The 15,509-nt window shown below is 44.0% G+C and overlaps 1 protein-coding gene across 1 annotated transcript in view; it reads left to right on the forward strand.

Annotated features, from left to right (window-relative positions):
- myo10 (myosin X) overlaps positions 1 to 14,246 on the forward strand; it is a 116,719-nt gene extending 102,473 nt beyond the window's left edge. The window contains exons 26-41 of the mRNA XM_065953533.1: positions 924 to 1,044; positions 1,229 to 1,472; positions 3,054 to 3,149; positions 3,272 to 3,365; positions 4,570 to 4,625; positions 5,703 to 5,845; positions 6,012 to 6,203; positions 6,720 to 6,877; positions 7,937 to 8,060; positions 8,184 to 8,481; positions 8,566 to 8,773; positions 9,291 to 9,427; positions 9,515 to 9,635; positions 9,782 to 10,261; positions 10,357 to 10,548; positions 10,973 to 14,246. Coding sequence (XP_065809605.1) covers positions 924 to 1,044; positions 1,229 to 1,472; positions 3,054 to 3,149; positions 3,272 to 3,365; positions 4,570 to 4,625; positions 5,703 to 5,845; positions 6,012 to 6,203; positions 6,720 to 6,877; positions 7,937 to 8,060; positions 8,184 to 8,481; positions 8,566 to 8,773; positions 9,291 to 9,427; positions 9,515 to 9,635; positions 9,782 to 10,261; positions 10,357 to 10,548; positions 10,973 to 11,083 — 2,775 coding nt within the window. The 3' untranslated portion in view covers positions 11,084 to 14,246. The remainder of the gene's footprint in view (positions 1 to 923; positions 1,045 to 1,228; positions 1,473 to 3,053; positions 3,150 to 3,271; positions 3,366 to 4,569; positions 4,626 to 5,702; positions 5,846 to 6,011; positions 6,204 to 6,719; positions 6,878 to 7,936; positions 8,061 to 8,183; positions 8,482 to 8,565; positions 8,774 to 9,290; positions 9,428 to 9,514; positions 9,636 to 9,781; positions 10,262 to 10,356; positions 10,549 to 10,972) is intronic.
- Positions 14,247 to 15,509: the final 1,263 nt, after the last annotated feature.

The raw sequence follows: 15,509 nt of genomic DNA on the forward strand, positions 1-15,509 counted from the left end.
ATTCCCAACTCTTGACAGTGGAAAACACCAATAAGGAGGACCGATTAGTGGAAACAGGGCTTAAATAAAAATGCACAAAGATACACTGAAGTTATAGAGTTAATTGAATGCTGTTGTGTTATTTTGTGTCGTTCTAATGTGTTTGGATAGGCCTATTAGTGTGTGCGGCTGTGCAGAAGGTGAAATGCTTTAACCTCTTTCAGGGACAGTGGGGGGTCCCCAATCTCTTACATATTACCCCAAATCTCTGACTAATTACCCACTTATTTTGGGGTCAGGGGGGCTGAAAAGTAACAACATACTGTACACCCTGCATACATAACTTTATCCAAAGATGCAGTTCACACCGCCCAGTTAACAGACCTGTTAAGTAGGTCAGACTCCGCCGGGGCTAAATTGGCAGTTTCACCAAATTTCTGCCAAGCATTTCTGATTCTGATTACTGTATCTAGAACCTCCACACAGTCTTTCCTCCTGCAAAAGTATCAATCTCAAAACATGAGATTTCGTTGCAAAAAAAACCGATATGTCGTGTCTCTCCACAAGATGAGAAAGATTTCCAATTTTCTGAAAATGTTTAAAATATTGATTTTTTTAAAAGTTCGGATAGGACATTTATCCTGAAACATCAGGAGCAACTCAACTCTTCAAGGCTTTTACAACACAGTGTCCAATTTGCATCTTTGCATTGACATTGAATGCAGGTTGCTGCACACACTAAAAAAGGTTTTGATTTGACTGTGAAACCACCCTTAGGCTTGAAAGACATAAATAATCAAACAGGACACATGAAAACCCTGATCTGCTGTGTTACATCTAACTTTATCGTTATGATCTGGATTAAGCAACACATTAACCCTTTGAAGAGATGAAAAGAGAAATCCACGTGGTAATAAATCTCATTTTTGTTGTTGTTTTTCCAGTTTGAGGACAGCGAGGACGACTTTGACAGATTTGACACCGATGACGAGCTGTCGTATCGCCGGGACTCCGTCTACAGCTGCGTCACTCTCCCGTACTTCCACAGCTTCCTCTACATCAAAGGTAACTCCTACAATACTTCATAAAATATGGTGGATATTAACTCTTAATGCTCTTCAAACTTATACTTTCCCAACGAGTCTTTCACCATGACCACTATGTCAGACGTGATTTGTTATGTTTTCTGTCCCCTACAGTCGCTTCCTTCCTAATTAAAGCATTGAAATGTTTATGTTTTCCTCTGCAGGCGGCCTGATCAACACGTGGAAGCGTCGCTGGTGCGTCTTGAAAGACGAGACCTTTCTGTGGTTCCGGGCCAAGCAGGAGGCTCTGAAGCAGGGCTGGCTGCACAAGAAGGGAGGTGGCTCGTCCACGCTGTCCCGCCGCAACTGGAAGCGCCGCTGGTTCGTGCTGCGGCAGAGCAAGCTCATGTATTTTGAGAACGACGGCGAGGATAAGATGAAGGGCGTTCTGGACATGCACAACGCAAAGTAAGGACTCATCGGGACCGCCTCGACATCCCAGAAACAAGAAACAGTCAGATGTGCAGCAGCATGCAGCATTTCTTAGATGGATTGTTGGATGGTTGATGGTTGTTTGTTGAATGATGGGTGGATGGATGGATGATGAATGGTTGATTGTTGGATGGATGGACGATGAATGGTTGATTGTTGGATGGATGGTTGATTGTTGTTTGTTGGATGATGGATGGATGAATAATGGTGGTTTGTTGGATGATGGATGGATTGATGGATGGATGGATGGATGGATGGATGGATGGATGATTAATGGTTGTTTGTTGGATGATGAGTGGATTGATGGATGGATGGATGGATGATGGTGGATGGATGGATGATTGATGGTTGTTTGTTGGATGGATGGATGATTGATTGATGGATGATTAATGTTTTTTGTTGGATGATGGTTGTGTGGATGGATGGATGATTAATGGTTGTTTGTTGGATAGATGGTTGATTAATGGTTGTTTGTTGGATGATGGATGGTTGGATGGATGATTGATGGTTGTTTGTTAGATGATGAGTGGATTGAGGTATGATTAATGGTGGTTTGTTGGATGATGGATGGATGGATGGATGATGGTGGATGGATGGATGATTGATGGTTGTTTGTTGGATGGATGGATGATTGATGGTTGTTTGTTGGATGATGGTTGTGTGGATGGATGGATGGATGATTGATGGTTGTTTGTTGGATGACGGTGGATGGATGGTTGATTGATGGGTGTTTGTTGGATGGATGGATGGATGATGGTGGATGGATGGATGATTGATGGTGGTTTGTTGGATGATGGGTGGATGGATGATGATTAATGGTTGTTTGTTGGATGGATGGATGATTGATTGATGGATGATTAATGGTTGTTTGTTGGATGATGGATGGTTGGATGGATGGATGGATGATTGATGGTTGTTTGTTGGATGACGGTGGATGGATGGATGATTGATGGTGGTTTGTTGGATGATGGGTGGATGGATGATGATTAATGGTTGTTTGTTGGATAATGGATGGATGATGGTGGATGGATGGGTGATTGATGGTGGATGGATGGCTGGATGATTGATTGTTGTTTGTTGGATTGATGGTTGGATGGACGGATGATGATGATGATGGATGAATGATTGATGGATGGATGGTTGGATGGATGGACAGATGATGATGATGATGGATGGATGGATGGATGATTGATGGATGGTTGGATGGTTGGATGGATGGACAGATGATGATGATGGATGGATGGATGGATGATTAATGGTGGTTTGTTGGATTATGGATGGATGGACCGAGTTTCATGAAATATTTGTTTTTCATAAAGTATTTGTGTTTCTTTATAAATGTTAACATTTAGTGAAACGTTTGCTGCTTTCTTAGACCATTTTTGTACATGGGTGTGAATGTCGCGCCTTGAACATGCAGTTCTCTAAATGACCACTAGATGGTGACTTTTTAACAACAGTAAGGAGGAATAGAGCTGTCTCAAAGCAGGGCCCCTGAGAATGAGCCGAGTCATTTAAGAAGAGATGAAATATGTTTCTGTTTTCTGTGATCTGCAGAGAAATCATTGATAACACCGGTAAGGAGAATGGGATCGACATCGTGATGCAAGAGAGGACTTACCATCTGATCGCAGAGACCGCCGAGGACGCCAGGTGACATGTTTGTTTATTTGTAATATGTTGTGCTAAACTTTACTCACTCCTGTAAGAAAACAAGTATAACTCTCATGATGATGATGATGATGATGATGATGATGTCGTCTCTATGGTTACAGTCAGTGGTTCAGCGTGCTGAGTCAGGTCCACGGCTCTACAGAACAGGAGATCAGAGAGATGCACGACGAGCAGGCAAACCCGCAGAACGCTGTGGTGAGTACTGCCAGGGGGGAGCAAAGCATTGTGGGAAATGGAGTCCATTCTCTTGGGTGTCAGTTTTTTTAATCTTGACTTCAAACTCAGAACTGAAATATATTTTTCAAACATGATCCAAAGACACGTTGGTATTTATTTTAGCATCAAGTGAAACACAAACTGATTTTTATTAATCTCAGCTTGTCTCCATTTATCCTTCAGGTCACGTCTTTAATTTAAACTGACCCGATTAAAACTCTGCCGCCCAAAAAGCAACGTTCCTAGTAATCTTTTTTTTTTTAATATTAGTTTTGGGGCGTTTTATGTTGTAAGTTAGAGACAGGACAGAATCGCAAATTGGGAAGTGAGAGAGATAGTGGGGAATTACATGAGCAAAAAGGAGCCACAGGTCGGATTCAAACCCAGGCCGCCCGCTTTTGAGGACTTCAGCCTCTGTACATGGGTACACGCACTAACCACTAGACTACCGGCTTCGTTCCCATCAATCTTTAAATTAAGTTTTATATTTATAATGTTTTGGTTTTTTTCAATTCTTTTGTTTTGTGTTGAACGGACAGGACGTGAATGTGTTACATAAAAAGTGTGTGTATGTGTTTTTAGATGCCACACGCTTTGACAGTGATGAATGTTGCTGCTTTTGTGTGTGTGTGTGTGTGTGTGTGTGTGTGTGTGTGTGTGTGTGTGTGTGTGTGTGTGTGTGTGTGTGTGTGTGTGTGTGTGTGTGTGTGTGTGTGTGTGTGTGTGTGTGTGTGTGTGTGTGTGTGTGTGTGTGTGTGTGTGTGTGTGTGTGTGTGTGTGTGTCTATGAGAGATAGAGAGAGGTAATTGGTTTCCTCAGGGCGAGGGAAGGTCAAACTCATTATCCACAGACGCACACGACTGTTACTGAATGTCTCTCTCTCTCTCTCTCTCTCTCCGTCTCTCTCTCTCTCTCTCTCTCTCTCTCCATCTCTCCATCTCTCTCTCTATCTCTCTCTCTCTCTCCATCTCTCTCCATCTCTCTCTCTCTCTGTCTCTCTCTCTCTCTCTCTGTCTCTCTCTCTCTCTCTCTCTCTCTCCATCTCTCTCTCTGTCTCTCTCTCTCTCACTCTCTCTCTCTCTCCATCTCTCTCTCTCTCTGTCTCTCTCTCTCTCTCTCTCACTCTCTCTCTCTCTCTCTCTCTCCGTCTCTCTCTCTCTCCGTCTCTCTCTCTCTCCTTCAGGGAACATTGGACGTTGGGATGATCGATTCGGTTTGTGCGTCTGATAATCCGGAGAGGTGAGGACCTGAATGAGACACCACAGCATGCACTCTTTCACACACATTATTTTAAACTGACACACACACACACACACACACACACACACACACACACACACACACACACAGCAAACCGATGAACCGGGGGTGTGAGTTATATAAAAGCTAAAACTCTTCAACAGGCTAATGTTTTTGAATTTGCAAAATACAAAAACTTTAGCATTTAGCATCTTGTCGTAGCTGCAGAAGGCCACATTTCAGTTTCCTGTTTCTGATTGTTGCTGCAATCACTCGATGGTCAATTCAATTCAAAAGGCCCCTCTAATGTTTTTCACTTGATTTAATTCAGCAACTAGGGGGTGCTGCTCTCTTTGTTTATTTAACCAGGAAAAAAACTCATCTCCTGTCCTGACCAAGACAGGAAGCAGAGTTTCTGATCAACAGCGAGCAGCCACACATACAGATACAACAAAAACACAGAATTATAAAACATTAAAAGACACAAAATAACAAATTTAAACAGCAAATACTTGTCAGAATCATAAATTCATCAGGGAGAACATCCACAGCCAGATGTGTCCGCCTCTAACATCCTCTTAAAAGTGTCCAATCAGAGCGGCTCGTTCAGTGTTTGCATGGTCCTAACACGAGAATAAAATAATTTCTTCTTGAGTTTTTCAGCTTTAGCTTCACTCTGAGTTCAAGAGGCTTTGGACTCGCTCATTTCTGTCTTGTTGTTTCGACAATAATCCAAGTTTCCCGAGTTTAATCACACTCACGACGATTACCTCTAATGACTTGGGGGCCGATCCGTACGTCTGTGTTGCCTTTAAATTGCAGTTTAACAGTCCCGTCTCTCCAGATCCTTACAACCCTTCGCTCTCCGCACTGCTGCACCATCGTCTAATGTAGGCTTGTATAAATTAGTTTAGAAATGTAAAAATGAATGTGTAATGCTGCACATAAAGATCAAAGTCAACTACAGTCAAAATACAATCTACTGATTTTGGAGATTGTGATTGATTAAAAATATGTGTATAAGCGTAATCTCTTCTTACTGTTACGTTCATCACTGAATTTCTTCTCTTGTTCCAGACCGAACTCTTTTGTCATAATCACGGCCAACCGTGTGCTGCACTGCAACGCCGACACGCCCGAGGAGATGCACCACTGGATCACTCTGCTGCAGCGCTCCAAAGGAGACACGCGCGTCGACGGACAGGAGTTCATCATCCGAGGTGACGACGCAATCACTCGTCATCCCTGCTTTTTTTTTTTTTTTTTTTTTTTTAATCAAGCCTTTTTTTAAAGGCTGGAGTCTGTCCCAGAATGCATTTAGGTGTGAAAGCCGGTGACATTAATTCCAGCAAAAGCAAACGTCTAACAATCCCCTCATTCCTCCAGGCTGGTTGCACAAAGAGATGAAGAACAGCACCAAGGCTTCTCTGAAGCTGAAGAAGCGCTGGTTTCTGCTTACCCACAATTCCCTGGACTACTACAAGAGCTCGGAGCGGAACGCCTTGAAGCTGGGAACGCTGGTGCTGAACAGCCTCTGTTCGGTGGTTCAGCCGGACGAGAAGGTCTTCAAAGAGACCGGTAGGGAACAGAAACTGGACTTTAAAGGCTTAATATGTGATTTTTCACACTTAAATGTAGCAGAAATCAAATATATCCTCTGAAAATAACTCTGTGAGTCATGACTGTCGACAATGGGTGTAACACCCGAGTCCCACTGTCTGTGATGTTTTCAGAGTTTTCAGAGTCCTATCTTCAGTTTGTTTACATCGTCGGGACGGCATACTGTACTCACTGCTTAACTGTGTTTCTAGATCACGCTCATTTCAGGTAAATTTACATGCAGTGTGAAGATACGAGCATAATAAAGATCGCTAGCATTAGCATGCTAACACAACAATGCACCGTGAGTTGTTTTGGTTTCATGCTGGTGCTCAAGGGCGACATCTACTGGATCAAAAAATCGCATATAAAGCCTTTAAAAGTCCATTTAGTTTGACTCAGCATGAGTTAAACTAACTCCTGTTCAGACACAGTTGTCCCTTTGTGTCCCTTTGTGACATGACACGTGTCCTCTCCATGTTCCCGTCCTCACAGGATACTGGAACGTGATCGTGTACGGACGTAAACACTCCTACCGCCTGTACTGCAAGCTGCTGAACGAGGCCACGCGCTGGGCCAACTCCATCCAGAACGTCATCGACTCCAAAGCTCCCATCGACACGCCCACGCAGCAGCTCATCCAGGACATCAAGGTAGAGGATTTATTGATGTTTGTTTCTGTCAACTTTAACGATTTCTCCCCCAACAAAGACTCACAGAAGTTTTATAAAAACTACAAATAAATACACGTTTTTAATACTTTTAAGGATTAACCCAACCACATAGGTGTATACTGAAGCTGCAGCTAATAACGCCCAAACTTAAGTTCCAAGCATTTCATACTGAACAAGAATCAGAAGATGGCATGACCATGTCACGGTTTGTGTCCGTGGTTTATTGTTACACATCTTACAAAGTCAGGATGTACGGCTGCTACTTTTTTTTAATACATGAGCAAAATCCACATGAACCCTAATGTCACTGCTGAGTTGAGAGTCAAAAGTAAAACAGGAGCTCAGTTTTCAGGCGTCCGTCCATGGCAAGCACCGCTCAAAACTATCTTCAACGAGAGAAGAAGAGTCCCCTAGTAACAGCGTGTCTTAAAGGTACCTTCCACAGTTTCAACCGTTACGACCATAAATCCCAATCTGGTCACTTTGGCTGTAAATCAAAACATTAAGGAAAAGATGACGTCAAGGCTGGGCGGGGAATCATGGGAGTGATTCTCTCTACTATGAAAATTTGCTCTAAATTTGAATGTAGTCATGACGACCGGGTGAAACCGACCTGAGGAAGAGAAAATGTTTACGGACAAGCTAATGTATCCGAGTATAATTTACATGACGTTTTTATCGCAGCAGCTCATACAGCAACAGTATGACAGCTTTCTTATGTAGCGGTCTTTGATGTAACATCCAGTGTTTCCACGGCAACAATAAACATACAGCCGCTACGACAAGACATGTCCCTTTACAACTATAAAATAAAGGATTTTTCTGGATTTGATAACTGTTGGAAATATTAAGTTAATGTAATAACTCAATAACCAATTCTATACACCATAGGTTTGGTCAATTTTTAGTAGAGTAGAGACTCTAAAGTAGAAAGTAGAGACTCCACATAGAGTCCAGAGTCAGACTCTTTTGACCCGGTGAACTGTCAGATATTCAGCAGAGCGTTGTTCTGAAGTCGGTCTCATGTGCTCTCTGCAGGAGAACTGTCTGAACTCAGAGGTTGTGGAGCAGATCTACAAGAGGAACCCCATACTGCGCTACAGCCACCACCCGCTGCACACGCCGCTGCTGCCACTGCCCTACGGAGACATCCACCTCACCGGTGAGTTGCACAAATATTCAAACATCCAGGAAGCAAGAAGAATGAAAAATCGCTTTGTTTAAACTCTATTAAGAAGAACAGTGACTCATCAATAACGTCTCCTTCCTCCTCTGCTCTGCTCAGCTCCGAGGAACATAAGCTACACCACTCTGCAGCACGAAGCCCTCAAAGTGTTCGGCTCTCTGCAGCACCTGGAGGGTGTGGCCGACCCGGTGCCAATCATCCAGGGCATCCTGCAGACGGGCCAGGAGCTCAAACCCCTGAGGGACGAGCTCTTCTGCCAGCTGATCAAGCAGACGACCCGGCCGCCGCAGCCGAGCGGGCCGGGAAACCTCTGCAGCTGGAAGATCCTGGCCTGCATGTCCTGCACCTTCATCCCCACCAGGAGCATTCTCCGATACCTCAAGTTCCACCTGAAGAGGTACTGGGAGGTTCAAAGATTTATGTTTTGTTAATGTTGATGTAATCTCTTATATTGATCCATCCAAATCGCCTCCCTCTGCAGAACCCGGGAGCTCTACCCCGGTTCAGAGATGGAACGTTACGCCGCATTCGCCCTCGACTCCCTGAGGAAGACTCGAGCCAGGGAGAATGTCCCGTCGCAAGAGGAGATCCGCTCCATCGTGGCCCGGCAGGACATGAGCACCACTGTTCACTGTCACGGAGGAGGATCCTGCAAGATCACCATCAACTCCCACACAACAGCTGGAGAGGTGGGTGACTTTTACGCTAACGTTGAAGGCAGGATAACGAACCAAATCAACCTTTTTTCCTGCAGCTAAATCTTCAGAATTGAGCTACAAGAACAATGAAAACATGACATGACGGTTTAGATATCTGGAGAATGGCTTTTACAAAATATTTGTACATTTATGAAAGAAAGCAATCCTTAGGTTATGAGAATCTTGTCGGTCATCTTAAAAGAAAGAAAGGTGTGAAGGAGACAATTTGATGCATCAAAAATTGCAAGCTAACCCCGGCACATTGTCTCAAATGTACAAATATATTGGCAAGGTTTCGGTACCAAAACTCTGCCGGCGTATTTGTGCTTTTTAGGCCGTGTGTCGGAGTTTCCCTGCAATTTTTCTGCACTGAAAAAGAAGAAATCACACAATAATTGTATGCCTAGGACTTCTATTTTAGTTGCCGTGGTATCCAAACAGATCTTGATTCGGTTTGGTTTTGACTAGGCGTTGGAAGTGTGTGTCTCATTCTGTGTTTGTGTGGTAGGTGGTAGAGAAGCTGATCCGAGGTCTGGCCATGGAGGACAGCAGGAACATGTTCGCTTTGTTCGAACACAACGACGACACAGAGAAAGCCATCGAGAGCCGCATGGTGGTGGCTGACGTGCTCGCCAAGTTTGAGAAGTAAGCAGTCACAGTGTGTTTGTGTGTGTTTGTGTACATTTTCTCTTTCTGTCCCTCCATCACCACTAACTCACGCTGTGTCGCCAGGCTCTCAGGAAGTCCAGACGAGCACAGCACCGGCTGGAAGTTTTACTTTAAGCTCTACTGTTTCTTGGACACGGACGATGTTCCCAAAGACAGCGTGGAGTTTGCCTTCATGTTCGAGCAGGTACAAAAGAAGTTAAACCAAAATATTTAGTCCGTGCAGGTCTTCAGATTTAATCATCCAGCATTAAAAAAAATAATACGCGCCTGTATCCACATTCGTACTGACAATGCGTCCATATTTTTCTTCTCTGCGTCCGCCATCCACAGGCTCATGAAGCCGTCATTAAAGGTCAGTATCCGGCCCCCGAGGAGACTCTTCAGTTCCTCGCCGCCCTGAGACTCCAGTACCTCCTGAGCGATCACGGCTCCCAGGCCAGCGTCCCCGAGATGTCCCAGGTGTTCCCCATGGCGCGGTTGCGGGCCCGGGTGCAGAACTCGGCCAAGACGTTCGCTCCGGGCGCCGGCTCGGTGGCCGACCGCTCGGGCACGTCCGAGAGGAAACGCTCGAGCTTCCTGGAGGGGACGCTGAGGCGGAGCTTCAGGAGCGGCTCGCTGAGTCGGCAGAAGCAGCTGGAGGAGGAGAACTCTCTGGAGGCGTGGATGAGGGAGGAGGCGGCTGCAGTGAAGACCAGCGTCATGGACAAGTGGAAGAAACTGCAGGGGATGAACCAGGAGCAAGCCATGGTCAAGTACATGACTCTGGTGAAGGAGTGGCAGGGATACGGATCCACGCTGTTCAACGTGGAGGTGAGGAGGAAAGATGTCAGATATGTATTTTACTGAGATTATAAATCTAAAATCTCAGGCCTCTCATGCATTTTTGTTCCTTCTTTGCCGCTTAGTGTCGGGACGGAGCGTTCCCCTCCGAGCTGTGGCTGGGCGTGAGCAGGGAGGCCATATCGGTGTACAAACGAGGGGAGCCGTGGCCCCTGGAGGTTTTCCCCTACGAGCAGATTCTGTCCTTCGGAGCCCCGCTGCCCAACTCCTACAAGATCGCCGTGGAGGGCCGAGAGCTCGTCTTTGAAACGCAAATGGTTTGTACAAAAATAACAACAAACTCTGCTTCAAAGGTTTTTATGACCAACCTTTTACTTATTTTAAACAAAGGTTTCAGTTTAACATCATCTCGTAATTACCCTTAACGTCAAGATTCTGTCTGGATCTGGACTGGTGAATCTTGTAAATTTATTTTGCACTTCCCAGCCACTGCAGAAATATGAACATCTGTTATTATCGGCACCCAAATCTGAATTTCTGATGTTTTTTTGATTTCATCGTTTTCTAACATGAAGTATCCAACTTGGTTGCCGACATATTCTTTTTATAAATGAATGTGGTGACATCATGAGCTGTGTAAACCTCCGTCTCTCTCTCTCTCTCTCTCTCTCTCTCTCTCTCTCTCTCTCTCTCTCTCTCTCTCTCTCTCTCTCTCTCTCTCTCTCTCTCTCTTCTCTGCAGGTCATGGACATCGCCAAGCTGATGAAGGCCTACATCAGCATGATCGTCAAGAAACGCTACAGCAACTGTCAGTCCGTCAGCAGCCACGGCAGCCAGTGTAGCGCCTGGTGAACGCACAGGAGTGTCCCAGAGGGTCGAGTGCACCCGCCCACCCGTCAGTCCTCGCCGCTCTGGAGCTTTGACTTTTGACATTTCAGACTGACTATGAATGCTGCAGACAAACCCGCGATGCTCTTAATTTGAACTTGCTCTATATATTTTTTTATTATGGAGTGGTTTTATTCCAAAACACTAAACAGCCACACAGGAGGGATCGGAACCATGAACTGGCGTGCAATCATTTGGAGCTGGAAGGATGCGCTTTGGGAACGTTTCTTCAGCCTCAAAGGAGAAATGTCCCCGCTGTAATGGAAGACAGTTTATGGATAAAACTGTGTCCAAAACTACTGGATGCTGATGGCCACAGATGTTTGATGTGGAGGTCTTCGGGGTCGGGGGGGGGGGGGGGGGGACCTGACCAGGTACCTGTACCTGAGAGAAACTCAGTAGGCTGTTATAGAACCAGATGACAAGAGTTCAACTGGGCGGAGGGGGAACGACTTGATGAAGCTGATTCAGCAAGTTTTAAAAGTAAAAGAGTGCTACTTTCTTTACTAATTAGAAAAAGAAGCTCAAGAAAATTGACAACTGACCAAACCAGGAACTTTGTATAAATATGGACGACGCCTCCCGTTGTGTGAAACACCACTGCGCCTTTAAATGTCTCATTTCCCTGAAAAAAAAAAAACTCTTAGACAGCTAAGTGACAAATTATTACATCAAACATTTGACTTTAACCGACCTCTTCAGCTGTTACTTTATGTTTCATAAGGAGTTCCTTAAGTTAATGTCGTTACCCTCGCTCGACTAGGAGTTCCTTTTTCTTTCAAAATAAAAGCAGGTTGGTATCAAAACTGGAGGTAAATAACCCCGAGCTTAACAGAAAATAATGGAATTTAAAATATGTGATCAATCGCGATTGACGATTTAAACGGGGAATGTGGAAAGACAGAAATAATCTGACAGCCCTAATTATTGTACTTTGTATACAATAATAAGGGTGAGGTGTTTTTTAGCAGGAGAACATATTTGCAGCAGATTTAATAACCAGGTTAACGTAAAGGATGAAACACCTCCAGGGTCTCAGGTCTCCTCGTACGTACATACACCTGGTCGGGTCCAAAGTACCTGAACAACCTGAGTACCTGATTCTCAACTTTGGAAAATATTTCTACCGATCCAGCTAAAAAAGGACGATAAAACAAACATGGCAGGAAACGTTTCCTCCTCTCATCTTCCAGACTCTTGAAGCAGCAAAGTACTAAAACGAGCAGATGTCACTTCTTTTTTTTTTTTTTTTTTTTTTTTTTTATGTTTCTCAGACCAAAGAAATCCAGCTGTTTTTTACTCGTCAGTATAACATGTGGATGTGTCTTGTTTTGAAATTAAGACTGTTCATTTCCTCCTGATGCTGACGTGCTGTGGCACTACAAGGACTGTTGATGCAGGTTTGTTACTGAGGGTTTTGTTCGAGTGTGTGTGTGTGTACATGTGTGAGTGTAAGTTTTTAGAAGAGTGTGCCTACAAGCTTGTCGAATGTATAAAGAAAAAAAAACCCAGAAAACAGAAAAAGAAAACTGCAGCCTACGAGCCTTTTCCTCTGCTTTGATCAAACTCTGGGATGTCTACACAAACCTTCTCCAGGATGATGTGCTCGCTGTAAATAACTTGCGTCTGCATTTCAAGTGTGTAATAATTGATTGTTTTTTGATTGATTTGCCGATGATAAAGAAGGTCACTCAAGTGCCTGTTTTAAAGTAAAGCAGGACAAACTCAAGTGAAGTCACGCTTGTTGTTGTCGTCGTTGTTGTCGACGCCACTCTCGTTCCCGTGTAACCACAATCTGAAAGGTGCTCCCGTGTTCCCTTTAACTACCGATGTACTTTTACACTGCTCGATCTGTCCAGCCCAGCAGGCCATTCAAGCTGAACTCTGGTGGGGTTATTTGAAGAGTAAAATGAGTGTTTTTGTCAATGGAGTCTGCGTAGCTTTTTACCTTTTTGTAGGGTTATTTTTGAGTTCTTTATGCTTTTATTTAGAGACAGGACAGAGTCAGAAACCAGGGAGAGAGAGAGAGAGAGAGAATGGGGAGTGACATGCAGGAAAGGAGCCACAAATCAGATTAGAAAACTTGAGGTGTGCGCACAAACCTCCAGGCTACCTGCGCCCCTGATGTAGCTTTCTCTGGTTGAAAAAAAAAACAAAAAACTTTTATCTAAGACGGCTCTTTCTTCTTTCTTTGACCCCTTCTTCTGTAACGCTGTCAGACAGGTCTGGTAGCAATCTTATGGTGTTTTCAGACATGCATAAAACTCATGAAAACCTCCTGAAATTTTCAGGGTGAGCTGCATGTGTGAACGCAAACAGACACATTTTTCACTCCGACTTCACCTGAACTTTTCCTGACAGCCTCCCTTGTCGAATGTCAGTGTGAAGTCAGCGGGTAAACCGATGTGAGAAAACAGCTGGAAATATTCAGGAAAGAGGCGAGCGAGAGGGGGAGGTTCAATAATGACCTCCGAGTTACTGAGCACTTACAAATCCACAAAATACGACCAAAGATTTAAAAAAAAAATCATCACTGAGCCTCAATCATATCGACACGCCCCTTGAGTTTACTCTGACTGCATTGATTAAAACTTAATTTGAATGACCTGTTTAGATTTTGCAGGGTTGGTCAGATGTTAGTGTGAATGGCGTGCAGGGTTGGTCAGATGTTAGTGTGAATGGCGTGCTCAGCTGGACTCTTCACAGTGTAACATTCCTACAACATTTCGCTGGAGCGCCGCAGGCGGCAGATCCATCCAAAGACGCGTGTGCAGGTCTCTCCCATAGTGCCTTATTGTATATTGTGTACACTTGTTTTCTTCTTCATGTGTGGTTCCTTGTTTTTTTTCGTTTTTTTTGGTATAATGTGCAATGTTATCTATAAATATTATATACTCACGTGGCTGTACATTTTATACTTCCTTCTATTTTTTTCTCACATTTATGATGACCACACTGCCTTTTTCTCAAACATAAATCTTGCTGTATTTTTCTCTGCGTAACCATCTGACTGATCATGGACCTTTAACATCATACTGGTATTGAGTTATTTTTTAATCTGTATCAGCTGTTATGTACTGAAAAGATGATTCTAACAATAAATGGTGACATATTTGGTCTGAAAGTGCTTTCACATCAACATTTTTCTGTCTTATTTTAGACTATTTCAACCAACTGAAGCAAAAGTCGATGTTTTATATTTTGAATTCTTTTTAATCCATCTGACTGAATTTTGTTTGTGGTATTACAAACAATCCCATGATGGAATGTGCTAAGTTCTATTCTCAATTTCAGTTCCTTTCTGGACTGCAGCAGCTATCAAACAACCTTCATGTGTCTCTAGTCTGTCTACAAACCCCCCCAATGATGAGAATAGTCCATTCTCTTTGTCTTCCGCCTGCTCCATGTAGCTTGTAGCTTTCTCGCTCCATGTCCTATTGTTTACGGTGAGAAGGCAAACTCAGAGGGCAGAACAAACACCTAGCTGTGGGAGTGTCACCCACCTGGGGGAGGGGCGACTGCCCTTTGTGATGTCTTCTCACCGTAAACAATAGGACATGTAGCGAGAAAGCCCGAGTACACCCAAGCCCTTCGAGAGAGGGGGCGTGGTCAGACACAGCTCATTTACTTTATTTAAAGGTACAGACACAGAAACAGCCTGTTCTGAGCAGGGCTGAAATAGAGGGGTTTAAAGACATGATCAAATACAGGATCAGAGTGGATTTAGAACAAGAAACTTCACACACATGTTTTGAGGAGCTCTGAGACTTATTTAAACTGAAGAAGAGGAGGAGGATATGTGACCTTTAAAGTCAGCAGGATGAGATTTTTCATTAGAGAACTAAGATCAGCAAAGAGACAAACCACCTGATTGTGACATCATCAGTGACATCACAGAGCGTGCCATCAGAGGTTATAAATAGGACCCCTCTCCCTCTAAGAGGTCACTTATTGATAATACCACGCAGACGCAGAGGAGATTCTCGCCCCGTTCGCAGGCGCAGGAGGGCCCGCAGGTCCACTGCTACACGCAGACGTAGGACAGTTGCTCGTCGCAGACGCTAAGCTGCTTCAATAAACATGTAGCATAGGCATCAAAACACACTCTACTCTTTGTCTTTATGTAATGGAACAGTTTCATATGTTAAACTGATTCTTAGATATTTTTAGTTTTATTTATATTTTAGGTTAAAAAAAAGAAAGTTAGACGGAGCATGAGGGAGAACAGAGCGCCCTGATGACGCCAGTTTCATCTTATTCTTTCTGTACTGAAGTCAGTGTGCTGTGTCTCAGAGATGGTTACATCCTTGTTGGCTTTCAAACGGACCAATCCAAGGACTGGATCGGAATGACATCATCAGTGACATCACCAGAGGTTTTAAATAGGGGG

The sequence above is a fragment of the Labrus bergylta genome, chromosome 4 (genome assembly GCF_963930695.1).
Source record: "Labrus bergylta chromosome 4, fLabBer1.1, whole genome shotgun sequence".
Taxonomy (NCBI): Eukaryota; Metazoa; Chordata; class Actinopteri; order Labriformes; family Labridae; genus Labrus; species Labrus bergylta.